The sequence below is a fragment of the Dasypus novemcinctus genome, chromosome 2 (assembly GCF_030445035.2).
Source record: "Dasypus novemcinctus isolate mDasNov1 chromosome 2, mDasNov1.1.hap2, whole genome shotgun sequence".
Taxonomy (NCBI): Eukaryota; Metazoa; Chordata; class Mammalia; order Cingulata; family Dasypodidae; genus Dasypus; species Dasypus novemcinctus.
The window spans coordinates 62,054,936-62,067,366 of NC_080674.1; the positions used below are offsets into that span (position 1 = coordinate 62,054,936).

The window sequence follows — 12,431 nt, forward strand, 5'->3', positions numbered from 1 at the left end:
TCCAAGGGAGGAGGGCAGTTCAAGAGAGTTGTCCCAGTGTCTGCAGGGAGGGCAAGCTGGGCCAGACTAAACCAATGGCTCTGGAGTCTTTGAGTTGGAAAGTTAAACTAGATCCCTCCAATCTAGGGTGACGCCTCAAATCCAGGGTCTAAATTTAGTTAATTACAGAATCAAGGTCTCTAAACGTTAGGCACCAACTAAAGTGTCTATTTTCCTGTTCATTATGAATTAATCTCTTCCACTAACATCCCGTGTGACCCTGAATGAGTCACTTTCCCTGTCTGGGGCACCAGTTTTGTCATCTTTAATTTTCCAGCTTAGTGATTCTTGTGCAAAAATGCTTGGTAATCTACGCAATATTATACAAGCCCAAGTCCCAACATGACTATTTCTGAGGACAGACGAGAACCCAAGTTGCATTTTACTTTTCGACTTACTTATCACCTGTTTTTAATTTGAAGATGTCTAGAAATGGAGCAACTACCTCTCATTTGTACATAAAGATCTACTAGAATCCTGCCCAGGCCTTTCCCTAGATTTTGAAGGGGGTACGCAGAGAAATAACAGAATGATTTATTAAAACATGTCACCAAAAGTTTCCTAACAAGTAAGGCAGCTGTGAAAAATTTGCCAGCGTCCTGTCTCCGGAGACCTGTAGCCTGGGGCTTGTGAAGGCCCCGGGGAGGGGAAGAGCCAGGGCCTAGCGCTCAAGTTCTCGGAACCTCGCCCCTGAGAGCGATTTCCTTTAAACATCCCAAGCAATCTATCCCTTTAAATTTAGGCAACGAGGCCTGAGGCCTGCGCTGAGTCGGTCAGCCAGTAACCTTAAAAGATGGAAAGTGTCAAAGCAGATAAGATTTATTTTCAACAATAGCGATTATCAGTGACAGTGTTTACAGTAAATAAAAACAGAAGATGGGGAAAAGAGTAAAGGGGTCGCTAACCCGTGCTAATTAAGTTTGAGGCTTGGGACTGATTTGCCCGAGCTGGGTCAAGTACGAAGAACAATGTCGAACAATGTCGGGAGGTTTCCCGGTTCAGACCTTCGCCTTCGCTGGCGCCCTCGCACCAGCGAGCTGCGCTCTTCGCTCGCTTTCTGCGCCCGCGCCCCACGCTCCCTTTCTCCGGAGCGCCGGCCGATCGGGCACCGCCGGGGCGGCAGTGAGCGCGACGCGCGTCTGGAGCGTCTCGGCTCCCAGCAGTCCCGCGCCGGGGTCAAAGCCGGGCGGCAGACAGACGCAAGTCCGCCCGGGGCGCGCTCGCAGTCACGGTCCGCCGCCTGGCGCTGCGGGACGGCCCGGGCGCGCCGTCTGCTGCCAGCCGGGCTCGCTGTGCGCGGGTGCGCGCCCGGGCGTGCGCGCGAGTCCGTGGGGCGTGTGCGCGCGCCCCCGCGGCGTGTGTACTCACAAAGGTGTTTGCTGAAGCCACTGCCCGGGTGTAATCTCCAGCCCCACGAGTGAGAAACCTGGGCCCAGAGGGGGATCTTGGCAGAGCGGCCGCCGGGGCAAGGGGCAGCGTTTCAAGTTCTCCGGATCGGTGCGAGCCGAGCAGCCCCCTGCGCCGAGGGACTGAGGGAGAGCGAGGGCGGCCGCGGCAGGCTTGGGACGCTCGCGGTGCGGCTGCGGGGCAGGTTTCGAGGGCTCTGTGCGTTTTGGGGCATTTGGCCGTCTCCGTCTTTGGCCCGGCCTCCAGGCAAGAGGGGACACGGGGCTCGGGGCTGGGAACGCTGCAGCCACGCGCGCTCTCCTCTCCGCCGCACCCCCCGGGTCTGCAAAAGTGAAGTGGAAAATAGTCGCCGAGCGCAGCCCTCCTCCCCCTCTCCGGGCGCCGCAGCCCCGGCTGGCAGGAGAGAGAGAACTCTCGGGCGGGAAGCGGCTGGCCGGCCTCGGCCGCGCCTCCTCCGCCTTCCTCACTACCCTGGTCCCCTGGGCTCCACGCCGCATTTCTTTGTTTTGAAAGCACCTCCTCCGCCCAGAGGCTTTTTCCCCGGCGGGCATGCTCTGACGCGGGGTGGGGCATCGGCCCTCTGGCCCCGCCCCCTATTTAGCCTCGACCCCTCCTCTTACTCGACACCCCCATCTCTCGCTCTCCTCTGCCTCCTGCTGCGACCCACAAGGCGCGTCCTCACTTGTGGGACATCAAAAAGAGGCAGGGAATTGGAGGGGAAAGTTGAGTAGGCAGGGGGCGCAGAGACCCACCCACGTTAGGCCAGACCCAGCGACCCGTCCCCTCTCCCGGGAACTCCGCCCGAGCCCCGCCCCCCGCGTCACAGCAGCCTGACATTCTCACAACCCACCCGGCACCCAACCCCGCCGCCCCCGCCACCCTGGTGTCCACGGAGTGCTCTATTTATGTTTCAGCTCAGCGATTTGCATAGACCCCGCCCCCGGCCCTAGATTCCCCTATCGGAGTCCCGCCCCTGCCTCGACGTCATGCTGGAGGCTCTGCCCCTTGTGCCCGTACAAGGAGCGGCGGACCCTAGATGGCAGCGTGGCGTCGCGGCGGCGTGTGCGTGTCGCGCTTCCTTGTGCCGTTTATAGGGTGCCGGCACTTCCGCTGTCGGGTTAGAAGCGGCGCGGTCATGGCGGAGCGCGGACAGCAGCCTCCTCCCGCAAAACGGCTGTGCTGCCGGCCGGGCGGCAGCGGCGGTGCGGGCGGCGGGGGCAGCAGCGGTGGCGGCGGCGGCGCCGGCGGCGGCTACAGCTCTGCCTGTCGGCCGGGCCAGCGGGCCGGCGGTGCGGCGGCGGCGGCGTGCGGGGGCGGCGCGGCGCTGGGGCTGTTGCCGCCGGGCAAGACCCAGAGCCCCGAGTCGCTACTGGACATCGCGGCGCGCAGGGTAGCGGAGAAGTGGCCGTTTCAGCGCGTGGAGGAGCGCTTTGAGCGCATCCCTGAGCCGGTGCAGCGCCGCATCGTCTACTGGTCTTTCCCCCGCAGCGAGCGAGAGATCTGCATGTACTCGTCCTTCAATACCGGCGGCGGCGCCGCGGGCGGCCCGGGCGACGACAGCGGCGGCCCCGGCGGTGCGGGCGGCGGCACGGGCGGCGCGGGCGGCGGCGGCGGCGCCTCCTCGTCCTCGCCGGCCGCCACCTCAGCCGCCGCCGCCGCCGCCGCCGCCGCCGCCGCTGCCGCCGCCGCAGGGGCCGGGGCCCCGTCGGTGGGGGCCGCTGGGGCGGCGGACGGCGGCGACGAGACGCGGCTGCCCTTCCGCCGAGGCATCGCGCTGCTGGAGAGTGGCTGCGTCGACAACGTCCTGCAAGTCGGTGAGTCACGGGGCAGCCGCGGGGCCATCCGTCCGTCAGTCGGTTCCTCCGGGGGACTGTCTGCCCCCTCTCTTCGGGACACCCCCTCGCCCCCAGCAGCCCGACGCGCGCCTGGTCCCCCCGCCGAGTCCCCTCACGGACCGGGAAGGTCTTCCCGAGCGGAGCGCCCGTTTCCTCCCCGCCCCTCCCCGCCCCTCCCCGCCCCCTGTCTCCCCGGACGGGCCAGCGCGAGTGGGAAATGAATCAGCAGGACGCGCCCCTCCGCGGGGTCGGCGGGGTGGGTGCCGGGTGCCCGGGGCTCGCTCTCCTTTTTTCTCGTTCCTCCCGGGGAGCACATCCTGGAAAGCTGCTTTCCTTTTGGGGGGGTGGGTCTGGACAAAGGCGGGCGGACGGCGGGGCTCGGGCGCAGGGTGTGTGTGGCGGGGCTGTGCGGGGCGGGGGAGGGGGCGCGGGCCGCACAGACAATGCCGGCCGGGGCCGGAGCGGGCGGCCGGGCAGCGCTCGGCGCCCTCGCCCCTCTCCCCCTGACTACTGCTCGCGTCTTTTTCTTTCTCTTTTTCCCCCCACCCCGCGCCCCTGCTCCTTGGGGGGAGGGGACTGCATTTGATGGCACTCGGTGTCCCCCCCGCCCTTCCCCGGCCTCGATAGGCAAGCCGTCCGTGGCGCTCCGGGGTCGCCGCGGCGCCTGGCCCAGGCAGGCTCCGCTGGCCGCCGCAGGATGTAAATGTCTTTTTTTCTTCTGTCCCTGCCTCGCCTGTCTTGAGCAGCGCCGGAGGGAGGCGGCTGCGGGCTGGACCCCTTCTCCTGAGGGGCTTCTCCCCGGATTTAAAGGGCACGAGCCCGGGAAGGAGCCGCTCGCCCTTCCTTTTGCTATCCGTCCGGCTCCAGACGGCCCCTCCAAGGGCCGCGGCAGTGCCCCGGCTGGCTCCTGCCGTCCCTGTTTTGTTTGCCTTGGGTGGTCAGGCCGTCTCCTCTCGGTGCAGTTACGGGTTTTCCGCTCGCAGCCGCCGGCTGCGGGAGCGCGAGGCGGAGGGGCTGCGGGCCGCGGGGCAGCCGGGCACGACCCAGCACTTTGTTCTTCTTTCATGTTTATTTGTGCCCCTTTCAGCTTTCTGTCATCTTCCGAAAAGGAGAAACCAAACAAAAGAGTCTCTTTATTTCTTTTCAGGGCTTGTAAAGTAGAAGATATTTGACAAAGGCGAGAGAAGGACTTGTGATTTAAAGCTGCACAGCCCTCCTTTTTCTAACAGACCATGAGAGTTTTCTCAAAAATCGAGTTTAAAGGCTTTCCCTATTCCCCCTCCCCCCAAATAATTTTTTTTGGCCACATATCTTGTTCAACCAAAGCGTTGGGGATGTTTGAGCCGGACTGAAAAGAACAATGCTATAGTGAAACTCCCCTCTCCCCTGTATTTTCCTCCTGATTACAAATGGCATATTTTCTAGCCCCCTCCCTTATTACTGCCTATTTTGAATTTTCGTTTTGTGCTGTGCACTAAATGAATGGGGATAGATTTGGAAGCATCTCTATTTCTTTATTTTAAAACTTAATCCTTTCTCTTTTTTTTAGTTCCTTTTAACCTTCATTTCGTTGGGAGTGGGGTGGGGGTTTGGATTGGGGCCCCAAGAGAGAATTAAGGTTTGTTTTAATCCTGTCTGGTTAATTTGAATTTTAATGCAATCTGCAAATGTGATTTTCTGCATGGCCATTTATTTTCCAGAGGCAGCCCCCAGCGTTGTCTTTTCTATGCTCAGAATCCTTTCCTTCTGTCTGGAAGGGTTCAGCTTTTGAGACTATCTATCCTGTTTTTTTCTTAACCTAATTAGTATTCTTTCAAGTTGTACCTTTCCCCCCCCCCTTGTTTCCTGTCGTTTTGAAACATATGAAGCACATCTATGGTTTCCCAGTATAGCAAACTAGAGTCTGAATTTTTATGGGTTGGCTGGCAATGTTGAGTAGTTCTTTTTTTTCCTTCCTTGTGCTTGACTCTGCTTGCTGGCCATGAGGAATGACAGGAGAGCACATAGGGAGGGTTTCTTGGCTGATTGCATTTAAGCCAGGAATTCACTGTGAAAATAAAGCCAAGGGGGCGATAAATAAAAGATGCAATCTTCTCTAGGAGACAGACACCCAGCGTGGGCTTTGCTTGCTTTCATCAGTGGAAGAGGCCTGGGTGAGTAGTTGTGAAAGAAAATAGTAACTTTTTGTATAGTTCCGAAAGGGGAAGGAGGCCACTGAATGGGGTTTGGCAGTGGTTGAAGTGGAATGATGCTTTTCATATAAAGAGTTGACCACCACTTCGGAAACAGTTACGTGCTAAACAAGTGCTGTACAAATAGTGGAAAATATTCTTTCCCCCCCTCTGAGTTCTGCCAATTTCCTTAACTTCCAAGTTGTATTACTTGTTGTGCTAGTCAGCTTAGAGATGGAAGGCTGTTAAATGCCTGGCAGCTGGTACTGTGAGATAGAAAACTTACTGACCAGAATTTTTTTTCCTTGATGGGGAATTGAGAGAGGTGGCTAGATTAACCATCTAATTTAGCTTTAAGTGGTTGTTTAAGAGGCTTATTTTATATTTTTGCTATTTCAGGTAGGACTTTCTTTGTTTCAGAACTTGAAATGGAAAAAAAAAAAGCACCAGAATACTTTCGTTGACAGCACCATAAGCAGTTTGCTGGTAGTGCAAAATTAAAAGTTAGTTTGAATTTTTTTTTGGGTTACTTTTGGGAGAAAAGAATTGTGCCCAGAATTTTATTACTACTTTGGTAAACACATTATAGTCTTTCTACATATGTAACTTAAAGTTGACTTTTGTAAAGATGACTAAATTATAGCTATAGTAGGACTTTATAGTTGGACTTTATATTTGTGCTATTGAAGATTATTTATTGCTGACTTGCCAGACATTAATAATTAATTACTAATTATTATTTTCAACTCCTAGATTTTAAGAAATTTCAAGGAACAAAAGTTAAACCTTTGATATAGTAGTTATAAATAGTACTTAATTGGTGCAGAGCTGTCCAGTTGATTACGGGAAAGTTTAGAGGCAGTGCAGTTGGCCTTTTTTTAATAAAAAAAAAATTATTGGGAGTTGTTTCTGAAGATGCTTGTATATAAATATTAATATCTTTTAATGATTTAGAAGTCACAGAAAAAAATTGGAAGCTATCTTGGGAAGAGCTTCCCTAATATAATGTGAAACTCAAAATAGAGGGAAAGAAAAGACAGATACATTTGATTGCATAAAAATCTAAAAATTTCTTTAGGGTTGAAAACACCTTAAAACAAGTCAGACAACTTCCTGGGATAACTATTTGCATTGTGGTTCACCAAAGGCTGATTTCCTCTACAGAGAACTCCTACATATCAGTTAAAAAAAAAAAAAAAAAGGTGAATAACCCACTAGAAAAATGGGCAACATATTTTACAGAAAAAAAGAAATGCAAATGGTTAATAAACATAAAAGATGATCATTTTCACTCTTATTTAAAGAGATACAATGAAAATGAGATGCCAATACCCAGAATTGGTTGAGGAAGTGTGGGAGAAGACGATGCCTCCTATGCTACTGCTTAGAACAGTCTTTTGGTGTCATTTCTAAGAATTCATATGTAAATACATTGATATTAGTATGCAAAGATGTTCTGTACAATGATGCTCATTGCAGTATGGATTACAGTACTGAAAGGCTGGAATCAAACTAAACTTCTGTAGGAAGGGAACTGATTTAAGAAGTACTCAATGGAGTACTATGCAACTAAGAAAAAATGAGGTGAAGATTTATATACCCTGACAAGGAAAGGTGACCAAAATATTTCATTTAAAAATAAGCCAGGGAGTGGATATGGCTCAAGCAGTTGGGCATCCGCCTCCCCCATGGGAGGTCCTTCTTAGAACATCTCTTAAAGAAAGTGAGTAGACAGAACAAACAGACCCAATGAGCAGAGACGACTGGACAGCAAGCAGACAGATGAGGGAGCCATGTTGGTTGGGGTGGGGAGGATAAGTCATGAACTGTTTAGAATACTGCCATTTGTGTTTAAACCAAAAAAGATATACTTGCATACAGATGCATGAAAATGCTTGGAAGGCTATAAAAGAAGCCATTGAGTAGTTGGGTACCTTTGGAGAGGGGCATTCAGTAAATGGGCAAGATTTTTTGGGGGGGATGGGAATTTTACTTTTCTTTATGCCTATCTGATGGTTGGATTTCTCTTAAAACTGAAAGATATATTTTTGTAATAAAAACATTCAGAAAAGTTCTCGTGGTTTTTTTTTAATTTTTAAATTTTTGCTGCATGCATACACAAACGCCTGTTTTCTTCCTGACGATCTGGTATATATATTTTTTTGTTCTGACACATTTTATTTGTGACTAAATAGTCATTTTGAAAACAGGAAATATTTAAGTAGCAAAACAAGGGTCTTGTCTTTTGTCTGAGAAGGAAGGAGATAAGTTTTAAAAGGAGTTTTTGTTGTTATTTTTGGGAGAAAAGAATTTTGCCTACAAAAACATATTTTATGGTCTTTTCAACTTCATAACTTAAAAATTTTTAGGGGGCGGCAAAACAGTAAAAGGATCATTGTTAGAATTAAGGTGGATAAAACATTTTAATCAGATAATTTATAGGCCTTTTTTTGAGTGTTTTAGTTTCTTTATGAACGTATGGTTACTATATGTAAAGATATTCTGATGGACTTTCATATTTGAGTGTGTTTTTTTAATCGATGATAGTAAATTTCATAGGATGCATTTTCAAGGTTAAAATAATATAGATCAGACCTTTTTTTTCTGCCTTTTGATTAAAAGTACACAAAGAAATTCTGGAACTAGGTACATTTTTGAAATTATTTTTTTCTTTTTATGTGAGTTGAGATGTTTGATTTGTTTAATTCTTGTTTTTTGAAAGTCATTGAGTACCTTGTATGTGCTTAGCACTGTTCCCAGGAAGTTAAATTTTCGATTTTAGGTGAGGAAATCTTGGAATGTTATGATACTTAGTTTTCTGATGATTTGTTGTAGTTCAGTGAAAAACCTAAAGTGTTGAGGAAACAATGATTTTTGTAGCCAAAGATTTTAACTATAATAGAAGGTGGATTTGCAGATTTGGGTTAAGCAGACATTTCTTCCCTTGCCTGAGTTTTTAATTTCTTGCCACACAGTTGTATTATGAGTACGTTTTGGAAAAAGAGGAAAAAGGCCATCCCATTTTTATTTCCACTGTGCATTGAATTTCATCTTTTTTGCAGATGTGATACTTGGATGCCTTTCCTCTTAACATCAGGATGCCTGTGAAAATGCCCTTTAGTTGAAGAGTTATTGCAGTTAATTGAACAATGAAAGTCATCATTGTCTTAAGTATGTCCTGCCTGATTTCAAGATGTTCTTCTTAGGCCTCTTTTTTTCTTTTCACAATGGGTAATCTGTTATCATCTTGATTCTAATTCTAAATGTTTCATGAAGAAAATATAGGCCAGCATATCATTTCTGCTTACATTCATATTAAGGATTTAGTAAAGAATGTGTGATTTCTGTTAGTAATATGTTCATTGAACAGGACAGCAGTGGACGAATGACTGAGGTTTTCTTTAAAGAAAACTGCCCTTTTAAAAATTACGTTTTTAGGGGAGTGGATGTGGCTCAAACAGTTGAGCGCCTGCTTCCTCCGTGGGAGGTTCTGGGTTTGGTTTCTGCTGCCTCTTAGGGGAAAAAAAAAACCCGAAAAAGAAACGACAAGCAAAACAAAAAACCAACTCGGGAGTCGATATGGCTCAGTTGTTGAGTGCTGGCTTCCCATATAGGAGGTCCCCGGTTCATTCCCTAGGACCTGGTACCTAAAAAAAAAAAATGACATTATTGGATCTGGGCTATTTCTACATACTTAATATACTTTTTTTGTTTGTTTTTTATTTTTGTCTTCTCTTTTTCTTTATATTTTTGTGTTAGACTTTTTAAAATCAGTTTTCTTGAGGCAAATGAAATTGGTACCTTTATTTGAAGATGTGCACTTAAATATACATATGATAAACTTGTTTAATATTAGAAATTTTTATAGGGGCAATCATTAAATTTGAACTGCTGTTGACATTCAGCTGTTCAGATATTTTTTTTTTTTTTTTTATAATTTTAAGTATTTATTTTTTATTTATTTTTATTTTTTATTTTTTATTGACTTTGTAATAATGTTACATTAAAAATATATATGTGAGGTCCCATTCAACCCCCCCCCCCACCCCCCCTCTCCCCCCCCCCAACAACACTCGTTCCCATCATCATGACACATCCATTGGATTTGGTAAGTACATCTTTGGGCACCTCTGCACCTCATATACATTGGTTCACATCATGGCCCATACTCTCCTCTATTCCATCAAGTGGGCCCTGTGAGGATTTACAATGTCCGGTGATTACCTCTGAAGCACCATCCGGGGCAGCTCCATGTCCCGAAGACGCCTCCACCTCTCATCTCTTCCTGCCTTTCCCCATACCCTTTGTCCATTATGTCCACTTTTCCCAATCCAGTGCCACCTCTTCTATGTGGACATTGGATTGGTTGTGTCCATTGCACCTCTATGTCAAGAGGAGGGTCAGATTCCACCTGGATGCTGGATGCAATCCTCCCATTTTCAGTTGTAATCACTCTAGGCTCCATGGTGTGGTGGTTGTCCTTCTTCAACTCCATCTTAGCTGAGTGTGGTAAGTCCAATAGATCAGATTGTAGGTGCTGGAGTCTGTTGAGGCTCAGGACCTGGCTATCACATTGTCAGTCCAGAGATTCAAATCCCCTAAATATATCTTAAACCCCAACATTAACTGCACCTCCAGCACATTAGCATGAAAGTCTTATGAAGGGAGATCCCATCTTCAGCTGTTCAGATATTTAAGAGGACAAATATCCTAGAAAAGAAAGTAGGTATGTAAGTATAAATATCCTGGAAACAAACATATGTAAATATTTTTAAAATGGTAATAAACTACATGAAACCCACACATGTATTTTTAGTTACCTTTCAAATGACTATGCTATCATTTAAAAAGATGGTTTCTTCTCACAACAGAAAACCCAATTTAGTTTTTTTTGTTTTATTTATTATTTGACATTTTAAATGTTTTGGATTTGCTGTAAATTTGAAAACTTCTGTAGTTTTAAATGGCTGGGAAGGCTTTTTGTTCTTTCTTAGAAATCACTATGGAAGGATAATTTGGAGAAAAATTTTATTATGTATGTCTTGTCCCAAGAAAAGTGATTCTTGATTCTCAATCTTATCCAGATTCTTGAAAATAAAGTGTGTTGGTTAGATTTGTTTTAAAAACTTCAGTGTCTTTTCAGTTTTTCAGTTTTCAGTGTCCTGTATTCTAAGAACATGCTTTATATATGGTTTTCAGTTCTTGAAAAATAGGATGCTTCATTTTTCATCCAGAAAATATAGCTAAAGCAAACTTTGAAAAGAATGCAGTGCAAATCCGCCCTTTATTTTTACATTCTCTTTTATTTAGTCTATTAAGTCACTTGCTTGCAAAAGAAAGTCTCGCTAATTAGCTTGCCAAGATCATGTTACCCGCCTGTTTTTCAGGCTGTATGAGCCTAAAAAAACCATTATAGAATACTGCTTTTATGTGCAGAACTGTTCCAAATGGGTAAAAATGTCTTAACTGCCCTTTCATCTGGAGAATATTATTGGAGACCTATTTCACAAAACTGATTCACATTTTTCTTGACATAGGTATTTTCCCCAGTACCAGGACATTTTTATTTAGGTCAGTCTGCAGTTTATTTTGAATTTGTTTAACATAATTATGGTTGATTGCAGCTGACAGTAAGTGAAGTCTGTTTCTAAAGGTATTTTTATGTGTGGAATTCTTAAGTGATAAGTAGTTACATATGTTTATTGTTGTTTGCTTTTATTTATTTATTTAAAGATTTATTTTTTATTTATTTCTTTCCCCTACCCCCCACCCCAGTTGTCTGCTCTCTGTGTCCATTCGCTGTGTGTTCTTCTATGACCACTTCCATCCTTATCAGCGGCACCAGGAATCTGTTTCTTTTTGTTGCGTCACCTTGTTGTGTCAGCTGTCCATGTGTGTGGCACCATTCCTGGGCAGGCAGCACTTTCTTTCGCGCTGGGTGGCTCTCCTTACGGGGTACACTCCTTGCACATGGGGCTCCCCTACATGGGAGACACCCCTGCGTGGCAGGGCACTCCTTGCGCGCATCAGCACTGCTCATGGGCCAGCTCCACATGGGTCAGGGAGGCCCTGGGGTTTGAACCGCGGACCTCCCATGTGGTAGGCGGATGCCCTATCCATTGGGCCAAGTCCGCTTGCCTGTTGTTTGCTTTTAAAACTTACTTGTATTCATAAGAGAACAGGAAAGAATTGGAGAAAAATGAACCCAGGTGTCATCTGAGTATTGTTATGCCAAGCATATTCCACTGACCCCTGTCTGCAGATGCACTTGTTCCATTTCTTCTTTAAACAAAATATCCTAAGAGATGAGAAGTTGTTTTTATAAAATACTCTTGAATGGGTAGCTGCTATCTATTTGTAGAGCCATGGAGATCATAAATATGGAAAGATCACACTGATTCCCGCTTCTCCCATTTTGCTGATGAGAAAACTGCATCCAGACATGTTGAGTAAAGTGTCAGCATGTTATAGTAAACCACAAAGCTGAAAGTTGAATCTGTATTTTTCTACTACTTAGGTTGACTCTCTGTTTTCTGGGAGTGTTTGATAATCTTAGAAATCAGAACAAGCACATTCTTAAATGTAACTTGATGGGACCATGGGAGAGATTATTTGGCTAACTTTTTTTTTTTTTTTTAATTACAGACGTTGTGAACTTACAAAGCAATCAAGCACATAATATAGAATTCCTGTACAACACCCCTTCATATTTGGCTAACATTTTATTGAATGTTATAAAGTGTTTCTAGATAGCATTTTAGTTTCAGACTAAGTTCTAATGGCTTTACTTTATCAGTGATTCTAGCTGGCTAAATACATGCTAGTGTAAAACATTTGTAGATCTTTTGAAGTTGTGATGTTCTGAGATACAATTAAATTTCAGGAAAAGTTATGATTGCTAATTGTAGATGACTATGTTGCATCTCTGAGTGTATGTGATGTGTGTGTGGGCTACTTAAGTGAAAGCTTGAAAAGTGCT

The 12,431-nt window shown here is 46.6% G+C and overlaps 1 protein-coding gene across 1 annotated transcript in view; it reads left to right on the forward strand.

The window, feature by feature from the left end:
- Window positions 1-2,565: 2,565 nt before the first annotated feature.
- Window positions 2,566-12,431, forward strand: part of ZSWIM6 (zinc finger SWIM-type containing 6) — a 237,920-nt gene continuing 228,054 nt past the window's right edge. Inside the window, exon 1 of the mRNA XM_004458857.5 lies at window positions 2,566-3,260. Within this exon, the coding sequence (XP_004458914.2) occupies window positions 2,582-3,260 (679 nt within the window). The 5' untranslated portion in view covers window positions 2,566-2,581. The remainder of the gene's footprint in view (window positions 3,261-12,431) is intronic.